This window comes from Solanum dulcamara, chromosome 5 (assembly GCF_947179165.1).
Source record: "Solanum dulcamara chromosome 5, daSolDulc1.2, whole genome shotgun sequence".
NCBI classification, from domain to species: domain Eukaryota; kingdom Viridiplantae; phylum Streptophyta; class Magnoliopsida; order Solanales; family Solanaceae; genus Solanum; species Solanum dulcamara.
In genome coordinates this window covers 58627980-58647052 of record NC_077241.1, presented here as the reverse complement: position 1 = coordinate 58647052, position 19073 = coordinate 58627980, and the positions used below count along the sequence as shown (strand labels likewise).

The 19073-nt window shown below is 36.9% G+C and overlaps 1 protein-coding gene across 1 annotated transcript; it reads right to left on the bottom strand.

Moving 5' to 3' along the window:
• Window positions 1–13531: 13531 nt before the first annotated feature.
• Window positions 13532–18727, bottom strand: LOC129889259 (protein EARLY FLOWERING 3-like). The gene is made up of 5 exons (XM_055964490.1): window positions 17985–18727; window positions 16936–17305; window positions 16503–16815; window positions 14956–15007; window positions 13532–14862 (listed from the first exon to the last, which is right to left on the bottom strand). The coding sequence occupies exons 1-5, from the start codon at window positions 18195–18197 to the stop codon at window positions 13840–13842; spliced, it is 1971 nt and encodes a 656-aa protein (XP_055820465.1). The 5' UTR covers window positions 18198–18727; the 3' UTR covers window positions 13532–13839.
• Between the last annotated feature and the right edge of the window lie 346 nt (window positions 18728–19073).

Genomic DNA, 19073 nt, shown 5'->3' with positions numbered 1-19073 from the left:
TCTATGACTCGAGAGACAATTCGTAGGGGAAGTCCTAAGTTTGAATTCTCAGGGTATTCTCAGACCCTATAGAAAGAGTCGTTCCTACAACTCGTCGACCCTTCTACGATTCGTAAGAAGGGGTCATAGGGTCAGTTCTGTCCAACTTTTAAAGGGGTATTTTAGTATTCCACATTTTAAATCAAAGTGTGGTCATTTTGGGGACTGAATTGACCCCATCTAAGGACCCTAATCTACCCTAAATCCCTCATTCTCACACTTAGACTCAAATACACAAAATTCTTTCCTCTCAAGCTCTCTCAAGGGTTTCATCTTCCAAGTTTAGGGTTACCCTTCAAGTTCTTCAAGTCTCCATTTTCAAAGATGCATTAGGACTTTATTCCACAAGGTATGTGGGTCTCATTCATGGGTTCTTCCATCTATGGAGTCCAAGTAATTTTCTAAACCTAGCAACTCAATTTGTGAATTTTATGGATTTCATAGTACGATTTCAAATGTATAGATTATTGAATACTTAAAAGTTTATTTATCTATATTAATTTATATTGAATCTAGATTTCATGAGGTGGTTGATTTATCAAAGGTTCTCATATGAAAGCATGAAAGGAGTTTTAAACTGTATTGGTGGGTCATTTTAAAGATGTCTTAATTGATGCATTCTATTACTCTCATGCTATCATTTATGTTAACAATTTAAAAGTTGAATTGAATAGAACCCACCTAGTTTCACTATATTTCAATGGAGTTTGAATTAAAAGATTTGAATACAAAATGAATGTTTATGAAAGCAACTGTCTATGATCGAAAGGAATCTTATGAAATAAAAGAATGATGAAATGGTGTATTCCACTTGTGAAAGGCAAATTCTCACTTGTGTGAATCAAAGAAGAGTTTTGATGAGCTATTCTACCTAATGATGCTTTGATGATTTAATCTTTGTAAATGATTATTTTCTTATGTTATATTAAACTATTCCGTAGGATTGACTTAGCACCGAGTGGGACATTGAGGTGGGATTCGATAAGGGAATCCTAGTAGTAACCCCTTGTCTTATTAACTATGCGTCAACATAGGAGCCCTTGTAGGCTTAGGCTAGTGTATCCACAAATAGCCCTAAATGTTAAAGAAATGAATGAAGTTTGACGGAGCTCTACCTAGAAAGTAGTCTCCCAGTGCCAATGTAGGGGGTTATGTTGGATTTCATGTAATAGCTCACATGGTCTTAAATGTCGGTTATGGTCATCTTCCAGCAAAATGAACATTTCAAGTATTATTCACATTGATTGCTTGTGCATGCATCTACTTACGTACTTTATCTCATAATGTTTTAATGTTTCATTGAAATGCCTACATACTTAATATATTCAAATTACTAATGCATACTCTTTTACCTACGTGATATCACCATGTAGGGATCGGCATAGATTCACATTCACCTCTACATGACTAGTTGATTCATTGAAGGCTACCTATTTAGTGAGTCCTATGTTTCGGGAACAATATTCCTTTCTTGTCTAGCTTATATATGTAGAGACTTTTGAATACATTTCATAGTACTTATTTCTATTTTGATTAAGGGTGAACTAGACACATGTCTTAGCCCCCGCCAAATCTTCTAGTAGAGGTATGTTTGGATGTAAATGTATGATGTTTGAAGTCGATGACAACTCTTATTCTATGAGTTCTCCCTTTGTCACTCTACCCCTATTTATTTCCGCTTATTATTTATGTCATTACCCATGAAAAGCTAAATGAATGCTAAGAGGCTTGGGTGAGATACCTATGAGTGTCTCATTCGTCGTGTCACGTCTAGGCCCTAGGCTTAGATTGTGATAGTAGGGCACTAGGGAGAAATTAGTCCAATATAATGATTAGCCTTACATACTGGTAAGATCAATGATCTACACGAAGCTCGAAGAGTTTGATTAAAATGCTTGCACCCTAGATTTTCTCCTCTTCTTCAACCCTTTCTCTCAATATATTTTTAAGTGTTAGTGAGAGAAAAACATCATTGGATACTGATAAGGGAATATTTTAGTCCCAAAACATCAGAGTTTTGGTTTGGGTAAGATAGAAAAAGACCAAACTACTCTCACTTAAAACTGACTCTGGCCGCTACGGGTCATTCTACGGACCGTAAAACCTTCTATGGGCCCTAGAAGAACTCCCGTAGAAAGTTGCAAACAAAATTGGGGTTTATTGGTTTGGGTCTCATTGGGTCTAGAGTCCTTTTTATGGGTCGTAGACCCTTTAACGGCTCGTGGGAGCCACTCATGAAACTAAACAGGGGTTTGGTACTTGAGGTCTACGGATCCCTCTATGATTTATAGAATTCTCTACGGTTCATAGACTCAGCTCGTGGAAAAGGGTACACATTGACCTTGGGTCTACGAGATGACCTTATGGGTCGTGGAAGATTTGATGGCTCGCAGAAGGTTTCATAGGAATAGGTCTTAACACTAGAATTTTTTCTAAGTACAGGGGGACCCTACGAGTCATCCCTACAGCTCATAGAACTTTCTACGGGCCATAGGTGACACTCATGGTCCACTTAAATAGTCCACTTCCTTATTTTCTCTTGGTTCCTCAGGATTGATCCAAGTTAAAATAGTATGGGGTGTTACACCAACACATATGTAAGCAATCACACATGCAAAAATCAAATATGTACTAAGTATGATACCCGAGCCAACCGAATGATATCCCGTACCAGGCGTGGTACCCCAGTCAACCGAGAGATATCTTATATCAGGCGTGGTATCCGAGCCAACCGTTAGTATTCTGTATCAAGTGTGGTACTCGATCCGATCATTAGTATTTTGTAGCAAGCATGGTACTCGAGCCAAATGTTGGTATTTCATACCAGACGTGGTACTCTAGCCAACCAACAATCACAAACAAAATACACAATCACAATGACAATGAAACAACCACACTTATTAGCCACAAGTAAAATTAACAGGTTCATTGCATGAGATTTACAATATAAATATCATTTCACATTCATCCTTATTTTTTTCCCAACATCATTGTACAAGTACTACTATAAAATAGTTAACATGCACACATTACATAACTTGGAAAACAAACAATCATCACCTAACTCGAATTAAGCCTTGGAAGCTCTATTGAACTTGAGTCTTCCCCCTGTTTGAATTTTGGCTTATTCTTGATTTAAAATAAATATAAAATAACATTATCAATGAACAATGGCCTAAATATATTTAGATTATAACGTAATCCTTACCCTAAGCCAATTTCATGATCATTCCATTTAAACTAGGGCTTTTTCACTTTTAATTCAAGTCAAAACCCTTGCCTAAGATTACCACCATAGATTCCTAGACTTAAGAATCAAATTACTAAGTTAGGGGATTAATTAACTTACCTTTATCAATGAAAATGGTGGAAAATAGGTAAAAACAATTTACCCTAGGTAGCCTCTACAATTCCCCAAAATGTGTTTGCAGAATAATAAGCGGTTTTGAAACTTTTATGCATAAAATCACAACTAACCCCACTATAGCGGCCTCCAACCTACTATAGTGACACTGCCAAAGAGGGATCCCACCCATTATAGTGGCTTGCACGGGACAGAAATTTAGAAATCCTCCCAAAAGTCTCCATTTCGCAATACACTTTCGAACTTTGATGTTCTAAATTAACCCTTTCACGCCAAGTTTGATATCGAGAGTTCTACTTACCCAAATTTACTTACAAAAATTCCTACAGATTCCTTAATGTCTTAGCTAATAGAAAATCTAGCCCAAGTGTATACATTTTATTCAATCCTTTCTCGAATTTTCCTAGACCTCACTTTGCTAAGATTTGACTGGCCTAGCCTAGAATTTTTAAGTCACCACACCAATAGTTTTCTTACCCAATTTGTTTCACCATTGACATACCCATAACAATCAGAGGGGTTGTTACAATAGATAATTTACCCTTTGCTCATTCCCGAGTGATCAAACATGAAAAACTGGGCTAAGTCAATAATAAGGTAGTACCCGAATCCTCAAACAAGTGAGGATACTTGTATCGCATGTCCTTCTCATTTTCCCAAGTGAATTCCTTAATTAGATGATACTTTCCTTGAGCCTTTACTTATCTGATTTTCTTTTTCCTTAACTTTCGAACATCCCAATCAAGAATAAAAATTGACTCCTCCTCATACTAAAAATCCTTGTCTAATAATATCGAGTCCCACTTGATAATGTGGTCCCCATACCTATAGTATCTCTTTAGAATGGACACATAAAACACTGGATGGACCCCAAACAAGCTAGGCAGCAAGGCTAATCTTTACGTTACTAGCCCCACACTGTCAAGAACCTCAAATTGACCAATATAACAAGGGCTAAGATCACCCTTCTTGCCAAACCTCATGACTTCTTTCATTGGTGACACTTTCAATAGGACTTGCTCACCAATAAGAAATTCCATGTCCCTTACTTTGCGATTCGCTTACTCTTTTTGCCTGCTCTGGACTGCCAAAAGCTTGGTTTGAATATCCCTTGCCTTTTCTTGAGCGTTTCTTACAAAATAAATGCCTAGAAGCTTCACATCACTTGCTTCAAACCACCCTATGGGGGATCTAAATCCCCCCTCCCACAGAGTACCTCAAATGGTGTTATATCAATGTTGGAGTGTTAACTATTATTGTAAGTAAATTCACACAAGGGTAAAAATTGATCTAAATGGCCTCCAAAGTCAATCACACATTCTCTCATAATGTCCTCCAATACTTGAATTGTCCTCTCTGACTATCTATCCATTTCAGGGTGAAAGATTATGTTGAAAGTGAGTTGAGTGCCCAACTCTTCATGTAACCTTCCCTAAAATTTTGAAATAAACTGCGTACCTTTGTTTGAAATGATCGAAAGGGGCACCCCGTGCAACCTCACTGTCACCTTGACATAAATTTTTGCCAATTGTTTAGATTTGTAATCCTCTCTGATTGGAATGAAGTGGGTTAATTTAGTCAACCTATCCGCAATGATCTAAATCGGGTCATACTTCCCCAATGTCTCAAAGTCCATGGCTATCCTTTCCCACTTCCATTTTGGAATAGGCATTCTCTAAAGCAAACTTTCAGGCCTTTGGTGCTTATATTTTACTTGTTGACAATTCTGATACTTAGCCACAAACTCAGATATGTCCCTCTTCATTCTTGAACACTAATAAAGTCGCCTAAAGTCCTGGTACATTTTGGTTACACCTGTATGAATCAAATACCACGAACCATTAAATTTTGTCAACATATTCTGAACCAAGTCATGAACTCAAGGAACAAAAATTCGCCCTCTAAAACCGAGAACTCCACCTGCATTGAGTATGGCATCTTGGGTCTCCCCAGACACTGCCTTGATCCTGAGCTTGTTCAACTACTCATCCTCAAACTATTTAGTCTTGATGTCCTTAATAAATGTGGGTTTGACCTCAATCCTGGCCAACACTCCACCCTTTTACAAAATTCCCAATTGCATCAACTGAGATTCTAGAGCATGAATCTCTCTGGCAAAGAGTTGCTTAGACACCCCAAGCAAGATAAACTGCCCATGCTAACTGTCTTTCGGCTCAATGCGTATGCTACCACACTGGCCTTATCCAGATGGTACTGAATGGTCGTATCATAGTCTTTTAATAATTCCATCCACCTTTTCTACCTCAGATTCAAATCTTTTTGAGTGAACACGTGTTGCAGACTGTGATGATTTGTGAATACTTCACACTTGACACCATAGACGTAATGTCGCTAGATCTTAAGAGCAAATACTACCACTGCCAACTTCAAATCGTGTGTTGGGTAGTTTCTATCATGAATCTTCAACTGCCTTGAAGCATAGGCTATGACATTTTTGTCCTTGTATCAACACAACACCCAAGCCCCAATGTAAAGCATAAAAATAGATAATAAAATCCTTACCTTCCATCGATAATGTCAAGATAGGAGTTGTGGTCAAGAGCATTTTGAACTTTTGGAATCTCTCTTCGCCTTTTAGGTCAACCTTGTTGGATGGGTAGCAATCAGAGAAGTTCTTGAAAAATCTGCTGTAGTAGCTAGCAAGACCCACAAAACTCCTAACATTTATCACAGAGGTGGGCCGAACCTAGATTTTTTACTGCCTTAATCTTTTGGGGATTTACCATACTCTTTTTTTAGATCACATGTCATAAGAAGGATACTGAATATAACCAAAATTCATACTTTGAAAATATAACATACAATTTCTGTTTTCTCGAGAAACCTAGAATAATACGAAGGTGATCTGCATGCTCATCCTTAGTGTTGGAGTAGATCAAGATATCATCTATAAATATGATCAGAAAGAAATCTAAGAATGATTTGAAAACTCCATTCATCAAGCTCATAAAAGATATCGGCACATTGGTCAACCCAAACGATATTACCAATAACTCATAATGCCCATATCGAGTCCTGAAGGCCGTTTTAGATATATTTTCAAGCTGAATCTTTAATTGATGGTACCCTGACCTGAAGTCAATCTTAGAGAATACTAAATCACCCTACAATTGGTCAAAGAGGTCATCTAGATGAGGTAGAGGGTACTTATTCTAAATAGTAACCTTATTCATATGTTGGTAGTTTATGCATATTCTCATGCTACTATCCTTTTTCTTTACAAACAATATCTTAGCACCCCAAAGAGAAGCACTACGACGAATGAATCCTTTATCAAGAAGTTGTTGAAGCTGAGTCTTGAGCTCCATCAACTGTGCCAAAGCCACGTGATAATGAGGAATAGAAACTGGGTGAGTACTCAACTCCAAATCAATACAAAAGTTAATGTCCCGATCCAAAGGCAAACAAGGCAGATCCATAGGAAATACCTCCTGAAATTCCAAAACTACAGGGATTGACTCAATAGAAGGAGACTGTACACTAACATCCTGAATATGAGCAACATAGGCTAAACAATTCTTCCCCACTAACTTTCTAGCCCAAATGAATGATATGATCTTTACCGACTTAGACTTGTACACACCTTCCTACTTTAATCTATCCCTACCCAGGATGTCTAGAGTTACTATCTTAGTGTTATAATTTAGCAAAGCATAATACGGCGACAACCAATTCATACATAGTACCACATCAAAATCTAGCATATCTAATATGACCACATCCACCTAAGTCGAAACACCCAAAATATAATAGATCATAAACGGTTCACATAGGTCACTACCACCGATTCTCCAATCGAGGTAGAAACATGAATAGGAGCATCTAGAACATCACATGTCAAGTCAAGACTCAAAGCAAACTTAATAGATATGTAGGAATAAGTAGACCTTGGATCAAACAATCTAGTAGTCATCTAATCAGAGACAAGAATAGTACCTATTATCATTGCATTAGACACCTCAACCTAAGATCTACTAAGAAAGGAATAACACTAAGCTCTATCATCATTATGGGCAACCCCTCTACCTAGATGCCTCATGCCTTTTCCTGTATTACTGTTTCCTCGGCTTCCACGAACTCCCTGATTATTGCCTCACCTATCCTATTAACGTCCTCTTCTATCGCCACCTCCTCCTGCTAGTACCTACTACTGCATCTGGCTACCCATATGCTTGTGAGGGAATTCCCTTTTAAAGTGTCCATGCTTACCACAATTAAAACATCCTCCATCAAGTGAGGCCTGCTGGTTGACGACTAAGAAGCAACTTGACCACCCGAAGACAAAGACTGTTATGGGACCCCTGAATAACAACCCATAAAAGCGGTCATAACTGACTAAATCTGACGGGCTGAATACACCTGCCGATCAGAACCCTTGGAATATGAACCACTAAAGTTTCCCACATTCTTGGACTTCTTAGCCAATGCTTTGGCCTGCCCAACCTGTCAAACTCCTTCAATTTTCTTCACATAGTCCGTTACCTTATTAAGTAAGCATTTGTTTGGGAACTAGTATTTGTCCATATAATTTTTCGTTGGCAAAAATCCCAATTTTCCAAGTTCTAGTTTTCTAGAACTTGGGAAGTTTTAAAATTTAAAAATTATCCAAACTTTTATATTTTATAAAAACACCCATCATTTATTAATTTCAACTAAATATCATCTACCAACTTACTCCATTGCTTCGTCTTCTCGGTCATCTGATCTAGAAATAAAAGCTTATCGGGAAGAGATTATTCTTACAATGTGGGAAGATTTTATAAAAAAAATAGTTTGTTATTACCTCTTCCGAAAAAGAATAGTTTAAGTGACAAGATTGGAAAAAAAATAATTTATTTTTAATTCAATTAATGTATTTTTCTTGTCCATATTGTTATTTTATTGTTGTTAATTGTTATCAATTTTATTCTAAGTTTTTTTAACGGAACATATTCATTATAAAATGATAACACAAACTTATGGGTATTTTTAATAATTTTTAGAACTTACAAGTATAAAATAATATTTTTTTGAAACTTCACCAAAATTTGCAAAAATTTATGGTCAAACGCATGGTGAAACTTTACCAAAAAATAACTTGCCAAGAATATTTGGGAACTTGGGCCAAACGACACCTAAAGCTCCTACTAACTGAAGTCATGTGCACAGATAAGACCTACAAGTCAGTGTTCAGTCCCTTCACATAAAGACAAATTCTCTCCTCCTCAGTGTCCACAAACTGAGTAGTATAGCAACAAAAGGCGTGAAACTTAGCCTCATATGGTGCTGCAGACATACTACCCTACTCAAGAGACAAAAATTCATCCTTCTTATTATCTCGGAGAGTTCGAGGTACATACTTATCCAGAAATAGGATCCAAGTCAATAGAGGTAGAACTAATGAACAACGCTCCACATTAACCCTCCACCACTATTTTGCTTCACCATGTAACTGGAAGGTAACAAATTCAATCCTATGTTGTTGCACAAAGCTCAACTTATGCTACATTTCATAGAAGTACACATTCTTATTCTTTGTATTGTGGAACACTAGAGGCTTCAACTTTAGAAACTCAGTTAGCATCTCATGTTCTGTGCCAGTCATCACAGAATTTAGTAACGAATGGAAGAAAGCATCAGTACCAAAAGAATTATGTATCTTGGGGTCCATAGTAGCAATAAGATGAGTACTTGGAGCCTGAGTAGCCGACACAGTAGGAGTGGATCTAGTACCTTCCAATCCATTCAGAAATGTTAACACCTGCTGAACCACCTCAGAAGACATAGGAGGAAGACCTGCACCCCGAAGTTGTGTTTCCACCTCTAGCTCAACATCCTCTTTAATTTCCACCTCAACCTCATCTTCAATATGATCTTGGGATGGGGGAGGGGTCGCTTTTCTGGGCTCAGTCATTTCCTGAGCTCCATCTCTAGCGGATGTTGCTCTCTCTCTACCCCTGCCCATACTTCTTCCTCTACCTATACCTTTGCCTCGTGTTGTTGGCTACGCAGCTGGAGTCACTGCCCACGGGCTATTGCATCGAGTATCAACTATCTACAGAAAGAAGAGTGAAGGAAGTTTGACACTAATTTGGATCGCTAGATATCAATTAGAATCAAGTTATAGCACGAAGGAAGAAAGAAGAGATAATTTTCTAAAGTCCTGTAGCCTCTTGCTGAAAAGTACAGACGTCTTCATACCATTTTGCAAGACTCTAATTAACTTGTTTTGGTATGGCAAGATCAATGAACCTAGGGCTATGATACTAACTTTCTCACGACCTGAACTTTTATGAGTGACACCCACACTAAATCCCCGGTGAGAGAACTATTTAATAACCAACTCGTAACCTGACAAGTAACTAATATAATAGTTTTAAAGAAATAAAGATTAAGTTACCATAAACAAAACTTTTATCAAAAGCATTTGCGTAATAAAACTCTCCCTAGAACCTGAAAGTTGAGGTACTAAAGCATCTAAATAGTCAAGAGTAGGAAATACAACCTCAAAACAAGAAAATAATAATCTAAGATAATTTGAGTCCGAATAGATGGACCAAGAAACTAAGAGAAATCTGTGGCATCTCGGAGGAAGTAGCTCACCCTTGGATTCAGATGATGGAGGTCTCACAGTTGAGGTCGCGAAGAAGCCGCATGAATATATTCTGAACTCAACAAAGAAAGAGCAAGTGCAATATCAGTATACAAAATTCATAATGTACTGATATGAATGTTAGGATCATCAACCAGTTCCAATAATATGAATGTAAACAAGTAACTAAATCATAGTAAACACCAGGCAACACATGCATAAACAAGTTATAAACTAAGTTAGCAATACAAACATGACTCCCAGACACCAATATCCTAACATAACCTTTGCATGAAAATATCCCACATTATCACATTAATAGATACCAGATCCACTCAAGAAACCAACATACATGTAAGCAATCACACATGCACAAATCAAACATATATCAGACGTAGTACCCGATTCAATCGAATGATATCGTGTACCAAGCACGATATCTGAGTCAACCAATAATGGTACTCAAGCCAATAGAGAGATATCTTGTATCAGGCATGATACCCGATCCAACCGTAAGTATTTCGTACTAGGAGTGATACCTGAGCCAACCATTAGTATCCCATATCAGGCATAGTACCTAAGCCAATCAAAAATCACAAATAGCATACATAATCACAATCACAATAAAACAACCACACTTGTAATCCACAAGTAAAATTAATTAGTTCATTGCATGAGATTGACTACATAATATCATTTCACATTCATCCGTATGTTTCCCCAACATGCATTGTACAAATACTGCTATAAAAAGGTTAACATGCACATAATATATAACTTGGAAAACAGATAACCATCACCTACCTTGAATCAAGCCTTGGAAGCCCTATTGAACTTAGTCTTCCCCTTGTTATGAATTTTGGCTATAAAATAACATAATCAATGAACAATTGCCTAAATATGCCAGGATTATAACATAATCCTAACCAAAGGCCAATTTCATGATCATTCCACCCAAATCAGGACTTTTCCATCATTAATTCAAGTCAAACCCCTTTCTTAAGATTACCACTATATATTCTAAGGCTTAAGAATCAAATTAATAAGTTTGAGGAGTAATTACAGTATGCATAACGATCGGAGGGGTAATTACAATATGCATAGCAGTTCTCTATACTACTTTTACTCTCTATTAAATCTTTTTACTCTAGTTATTTCTTTCTTAAGTTATAGCTTTTTTGAATAGGTCCTAGGTTTTTAGTAGATTTTCTTTCTTACTTTGTAAGGGGAAAGTCTCCATTGTTTATGTGTTTCCTAGATGCTATGTATTTGATAGGAGTCCTCTCCTCTTAGGTGTTTATTATTTCTAGGTTTCTTTTTATATTGGGGATGAGTTGACGATCCTTAGTAGGAGAGTCAACTTATGAACCACCTTAGGACTGTCGGTAAGGTTTTATGTCCCCCTTCTTGTACTTTTGCTTTGTTTTTATTTATGTTAAGGCCTGGGGGTGTTGCACAGCCCCAGAACCTCTCAAGGGTCGTTAAATTTTTTAAAAAAGTTAGAGGAGTAATTAACTTATCTTTACTGATGAAAACGAGGGAAAATGGTAAAAATTGCCCTAGGTCGTCTTTGCATTTCCCCAAAACCTGTTTGCAGAATAATAAGTGGTTTTGAGACTTTTCTACATAAAATTGCGACTAACCCCACTATAGCGGCCCCCAACCCGCTATAGCGGCACCGCCATAGCCGGATCCCACCCACTATAGTGGCTTGTACAGGACAGAAACTCGAAAATCCTCCTAGAAGTCTCCATTTCATAAAACACCTTTGAACCATGACCTGCTAAATTAACCCCTTCACGGAAGTTTGATATCAGGTGTTCTACTTATCCAAATTCACTTTCGAAAAGTCCTACGGATTCCTTAACATTTTAGTTAATAGAAAATCCATCCTAAATTAGACATTTTACCTAATTCTTTTCCAGATTTCTCTAGACCTCACCTTACTCAGATGAAAGCCTAGCCTAGAATTTTTAAGTCACTACACCAAAAATTTTCTTAATTTCTTTTACCATTGATTTACCCATAACGATTTATGGGGTCATTACAGTATGCATAACTCTCTCCACAAAGGTTGTAAGTTGTTTGTATCTGATTAATGTGATGTACCTGTGGTGTGGCAACCTAGTTGTATATTGCATTCACCAGTTGACCAATGTCTGGTTGTGTAGTTCCAACACTCCTAGAGTTTTTTTGGACTATAAATTCTCGACTTGGCTCCATATAATTGTGGCTACTTCTAGACATCAAATTTGATAGAGCTTCAACCTCATCATTGCTCTTAGACAAAATTTGCCCTTAAAATGTAACATCTAATAATGCTTTATATTCCAATGTCAACCCCTTAATAAAGTTGTGCCTAATAATTCCCTTGTGTTGCATGTGATGAGGACAATTCCGCAAATAGCCTTTATATCACTACCATGCTTGAGTGACTAATTCACAATCCTTCTGAATGAAGTCATATATTCTGCCTCTTTAACTCTTTTGTCTTCTTAGATGAGAATAATCTACTGAGAAACTTATTTGACAGAATATCCTAGGAGGTGAATTATCCAAAAAGTTCATTATGTAACCATTTTTTGCTTCCCCAATTAGCGAGAATGAGAATAATGTTAATTTGGCATACTCGTTTGAGACATTCTGATAATGGAAGTTCTCACTCAGCTTGATGAACATTGTTAAGTGCTTTAAGGCTTACCCTGATACTAGCACATATTTTGCACAAGTTGTACTGTTACTTTTTTTAGTTCAAAATATTCTATGATATTAGGATTAACAACAACCTTTGATCCTGATATTTTGAGATTTTTATTTTAGTCTTTTTTGTTATTGTGTTGTTATGCTTGTGTCTTATCAGTTTTACTAAAAATATTGGTGATGTTTTAATTTATTTTGTCGATTAATTAAAGTATGATATTTAAATTTTAGAGTTGATGGTCAAAAATATATTTGAAACATCTTGAATTTTATATTTGAACTATCAGATATGTAAGTTTTCTACGTGAACTATCACCAAATGTTTATGAAGCACAACTCAACTATCAAATAAATATGTTCTTAAGACCTTTCACTTTAAATTTTATAGAATACATATGGGATTAGTCTATTAACTTATATGGTTGAAAGAAAATTTAAAGGACTTTAGATTTCACTAAATATATTTTGGGATTACTTTTTATTTTTGAATGTGATCTTTTTTTTTTAAAAAAAAAATCTAATATAACCCACACACGCAAAGCGCGGACAAATTCACTAGAATTTTATTAACTTGAGGCTTACTATTATAAATAACAAAATTAGTATGTGAAGTGCAATACTACACTAAAAACAACAGTTATGAAAAAACAAAAAAAAACAAAAAAAACGATGAGAAACTCTATTCACCAATAATTAAAGTAGACAAAATTCAATTAGTCCACATTCCTCCAAGATGCATTGAAACACAAACATCTACTGGAATAAATCTTAGATGAATTACTAACTTTAACAATTATATCAAAAAGGATGTTACAATAATCTAAAAGATACATGAATAAAAAGGTAAAAATTACAATTTCTTGAAAGAGTTATTGAAAGTAAGAGAACAAATTACAGCTCAAAATGACAACTGGCAAAACAAAATTGACTTCAGTATACAACAATTGGACTAAGCAATCACCGGGCAAACATAACCGGGCAAACATACAATGTACTTTGTAGGTATGCTCATCTACATAGTGGCAAAGCAACCAAATTAAAATACAGCTATAACATGCTCTCTGTAGAAAAGATACAACAAATTGACCGAAACTACGACATTTAGTTTGGATGAGCAAATGGTCATATTCACAAGGTAAGCTATCTATAGATGTGCGAAACCCAAGTCATATTGTTTTCTCTCTTGTTGTATAGACTGAAATATGCGAGCTACGGATTCTGTGGCAGACCTTGCATTGTGAGGTACAACCTTGATAACTCTTGCTGGATGATCAGGCACACAAGCCTGGGGGCTACCATCACAGTTGTCAGTAACTGGAGATGTGGGGAAAAGAGAGAGCATGTTTCTTTCTCCTGTGGCTGTTTCATGAGCCCTCTCAATAGGACTACTTGCAGTGCTGGCTTGTAGCTCATTATCTTTGGTGGTTTGAAACCTCACAACATCAGGAATATTTCCATTCTTCTCATTCAGAACATTACTTGAGTCCTGATGTTGAATGTTAAAGTTATCAACCACTCCAGATAACTGGTGTTGTAAACCAGGCAAGGTAAACTGGTTTGATTCTTCAGTAGCAGATGATGAAATTGGTGGATTCACAACTGGCATGCCATATTGTCGAAAGTAACCATGACCAGACGGAGGCACAAAAGGAACTCCCATACCTTGATAGTGAGGATGAGGAGCAGGGACTCCATATGTTGGAGCAAAAAAGTTCCCCACCGTTGGAGTTGATCCTGGAGGCCCACCTCCACAAATAGAACTCGGGAATCCAGGTCCAGGGAATGGCTTATATACAAGTCCCTCAGAAGGAGACATCACCGGGATCAACCATTGCTGCCCGGGAGGTTGTTGGAAGCACCAAGGACCCGCATAAGAATCATTTGTTACAGGCGTTGGCAATGGATTTCCTGAAAATGGTTTGTGGCTAGAGAGTTGACTACCATTTTGCACAGTAGAGAGAGATGCCTTTCCCACAGTGCTTTCGGCAGAGCATTCCATCCTGAAGTTCGGCTTCTCAGAATCATTCTTGCGCTTCAGAACACTTTGAGATTCTGTAACTATACAGTCCAATGGAAGTCTTTTGACAGACGAACTCTTTAAAGGTTTGCCTAAATAAGCAGAATCTTCGAGTGAACTATTTGGTGACCCAGCAATGAGCCTTTGGACCTATTAAAATAACAGGTAAAAATGCATTAGTGACGTAGTAATGCACGAAAACCAGTATATATAGATTATATTCAGCCACTGGAGTTGCTTTACCTTTATTAGTCGATGCAACTCGAACACTTGGACGGCAAACACTCTTTGCTGGCTGTACCATAACAATGGAGATGGTGTCAGATAAAAAATAGAGCAAATAATAAATGGAAAGAGATTATCACTTCAAATGCGTGAGGCCAAAAGTATCTACTACATTAAATATAACAAGACAGCTGAAAAACCATTTTGAAGAGCCAGAGAAACACAATATATAAAGAGTGTCTACACAGTTGATAAACACCAAATGGTAAGATCATAATCTACAAAGAGGCAGTCCTCAATACATGAGCAAAAAGATAAGTTCTGCACTAGTCCACTACAGTAGTATTATCTTAAAGTTCAAACCGAAAAATGCAACCAAAAACATGTCCTATTCACGTGAAATGATGTCAAAGCTTAAAATCCCATCTAGCAGAGCCTACACCATGACTTAGATATGTTTGGAGACTCCTCCTACTTCTTTGTGGATGATCAAAATATAGCGCATATAGTCTTCTTTAAAGTCACTATCCTTCATAGTTGATTCCCAATTAACATGCTAGTTGCCAGAGCTATCTTCTTATCACACCACTGCCACCGCTATAAACAGGTTAATGTTCCCAGCAAGAGTGGTTTACAACCCAAGAATAAGGAGAAAGAGGAAAAAGAAGTTCCAGTAGAATATATCAAATCGACAGTCAATACTCAATAGAATGATCCAATGCCAGCCAGCTCACCTTGCACAAAGTATACGCTCTAACTGACATGGTCCCCACAGTGCTATCTATGAAGGTGATCCACCGCTGAAATCCTTCAAGGGCTGTTGTAAACGATAATGGCCACTTGGTGGAAGCCATCAGACTGCATCAAGAGAGATACCCATACAACTCCTACAATCATGCCATACGTTTCCTTCAAGAATTAGTTCAGCCCCAACACATGAAAAGCGTGATACCAGGGACAGCCTTAATTCAGCATTTATGTACTCCAGCAATAGTATCCCACTGACATCTCTAAGAGAAGATAAAAGCTACCCAAAGTAGTATTCTAAAGGCTGTTATCCCACCCAATTGTGCCTAAATATAGCAATACTCGGTCAAAGCTAGATCACAAAGACAAACTCCTTTTCCCCGTATTTTTTTTTTGCTGGATAATAGATTGTTAAGACTAACAAAAATGAAATCAGGCAAACAAATAGATGAACAACAAATGCTATGCAATTGTGGAAGTCTAAGAACTCCAAGGTAGCCTACCGGAATCATGAAACAAAAGAGCAATTATTTTTTAAACGTTAAATCATAAATATAGAAAAAAATGAAACAAAAGCTTTTCTTTTGGGAACTTCTAATAACATGGTACTACTCATTTGCTGCTCTTCTACCTTCTTCATTAACATTTAATACACAAAGTTCAAAATTGTTATTCACGGCCATTTACACACCAAACATTTTTTTTATAAAGATTTACATACCTAAATGTGTCACTCAAAATTCATCAATTGGCAAGATACTACCACACAAAAAGATCATCTGGACTCTGGAGATATTGATGGACAAGTCATGACTTACTTGACAATTGTTCTTCTGGCTTTCCAGAAACGCTTTAGGCCTATTATTCCCACAATGCCCTCAGGAGAGATGTTTGCTCCAGATATAGATTCCACTATGGAAGTCTCAGATATGTCGTCACCTCGATCCAAAATTCCTTTTTGTAATGATTCCCGTGCCCTGTCTTCCTGGGATTCCGTATCATTAATAAGATCATTAGCGATTAGCTGCTCTTCTGATACAAATTCTTCCATGGGATACGAATTGCCATCATTTGTACCCTTAACAGGTTCAGGTATGATGGTACAACCAACCTGAGGATTCAATCTGCATTCTGGTCATTAAAAAAGGTTGGTCTTAGTTAATGTATGAAAGTCATTAGAAGACTCACATATTGATGTGAAAGGCAAAATTTACATCAGCTTGTAATCAGAAGACATTCTAGATAGCTTACCCTTTGATGCAGAGTTTGAGGTTGTTTTCTCTCTACAAGCAAGAGTACATTTGGGATTCTCCTTGTTTTGTCTATTGTGATGTTGTCTCAAAGTTAGATCTGTAACTCCTACCAACTCTTTATTAGGACAAAACACTGGACCAGAGGGAGAGAGCTTTTCCATATCCAGATTATGACTCCCATTGGCCTGACCAAGCTTGGAGTTAACAAAGATAGGGACCGTAAAGTCATCCTCTTCTGTTCTCTTTTTCAATTCATATTGTCGCAAGAGAGTACTGGGGTCGGAACTGTGGCCAGGTGGTTTATCAGCTAGATGTCTAGATGGAGGGTGTTGTACAGGGAAATATCCAACTCTGTCGTGCCCACTCCCCTGCAAGAAGTAGTTGCTTCAAGTCAGCTTACAAATTCAACCAACCACTAAATGAACAGCTATTGATGAACTTCAGAGTCAATGAATATAGCCCAAACGGAGATCGTTTAACATCAAGAAACCTCTAAAATCCAGCAGTAACATCACTACACAGTTTAAGAACATAAATACATGGGACTGTAAATGTCATACCCACATTTTCGCTGACCACAGTACAAAAAGGGAAAATACAACATTGACACGCTAATATTACATCTTTCTGATGGAAATGAACTTCCCAAAGATTTTAAAAAGTCAGGCACATCCAGATGATGACCAGCATGTGTTAATAAAAAAAGAGAAAATACTTGTACTCAAAACAGAGAAGACATTGACCCTTTCATGATATATGTCAAGCGATGCACTTAAGTTTAACCAAGTGAAAATTACTACACTAACATATACACCACAACAATAAACTACAAGATTGTCTTTCCCCGTATTCTCTAATTTTTGAAACATAAGCTAAAAATTCAAACAGCAAACAGAAACCAACTGTAACACGAGATATGCTAAATAATTAACACCCAAAAAACAACTCAGAACAACAAATCAAACTACAGAAAATTCAAAGAGACCCTTGCAACACATATCATGTTCACATAGGTGTATACAACAAGAATGTTGAGAATTATTCTACCTGGCTAGAGGAAGGAGGGCCCATCTTTGAAGTGTTGCTGGGGTCAAGAGGCAAAACCCCAGAGTTGAATCTCTGAGAAGGTATGCTGAGCTGCTCATATAGAGCCATCTTGTTCCTTGGAGGTGCTCTTGGACCTCCTTTATCTGTATCATTAACATGAAGTCTTGGAAACATAGGCCCCATAACTTTCTCTTCACCTTTCCCTCTCTTCATTTTTTTTCCTTTTCTTCCTCTCCTAATCTTCCTACAGATTCATCACACGCTCCAAATTTAACTAATTTACAAGTAGCACCTCTCAAGATTCAAAGATCAAACTTCTCCTAGCATATAAACAGCCAAAACCCACCAAGAAAATCTAATAGATCAAAACAAAAAGTCGGCTTCTTGACTGCAAAACAACACAACAGAGAAAGCCACCAAATATTTCAAGCGAACAGAAAAAACCCACCAAGGAAATCACATAATTCCACCAACCCAGAACCAAAACCGACTCTTATCAAAGTGATTTCTGAAATATCCTCAAAAGACATGTACTTTGAACAGTAGAAAAAGTAGCAGTTGGGAAATGATAAGAAGCAAGAATAGCCAAGCAAAATTAAAGTGCCCCAAAAAGAAGAACTGATTCGAAGAAAAAGGGAAAAAGACAGGAATTAGGGATTCCTAAAATATCAAACAAAAGATCAAAGAGGGTATTGAGAATGGGTACAAAAGTGCCCAAGTGTGGACCCAAGTTTATGGATAGAGCATACAGAGAACCTAAAAAGATTTTATAAAGAAATTGTTGGAACAATTGATAAGGTTTTCTCACGCTTTTTATTGCAACTTTTGTCCCAAATCTATAATAACGAAGTCATTAGGTCTCTTTCAAGTTCAATTTCCACACGTCAATAAGAGTTTGCTTTTGGTAATAAACAATTGGCCAGTTAAAGGGTGTTTGTTAGGAAGTATTAGAAAATAGGGAAAATGATTAAAAATGTCTTTTAACATATTATAAATGGTTTAATTTTTTTTTTTTTTTATTTAATAGTTCAAAAATGCCTTTAACATTTTTGAAGGTTCAAAAATGACAAATCAACTTAAGAAGAAGAG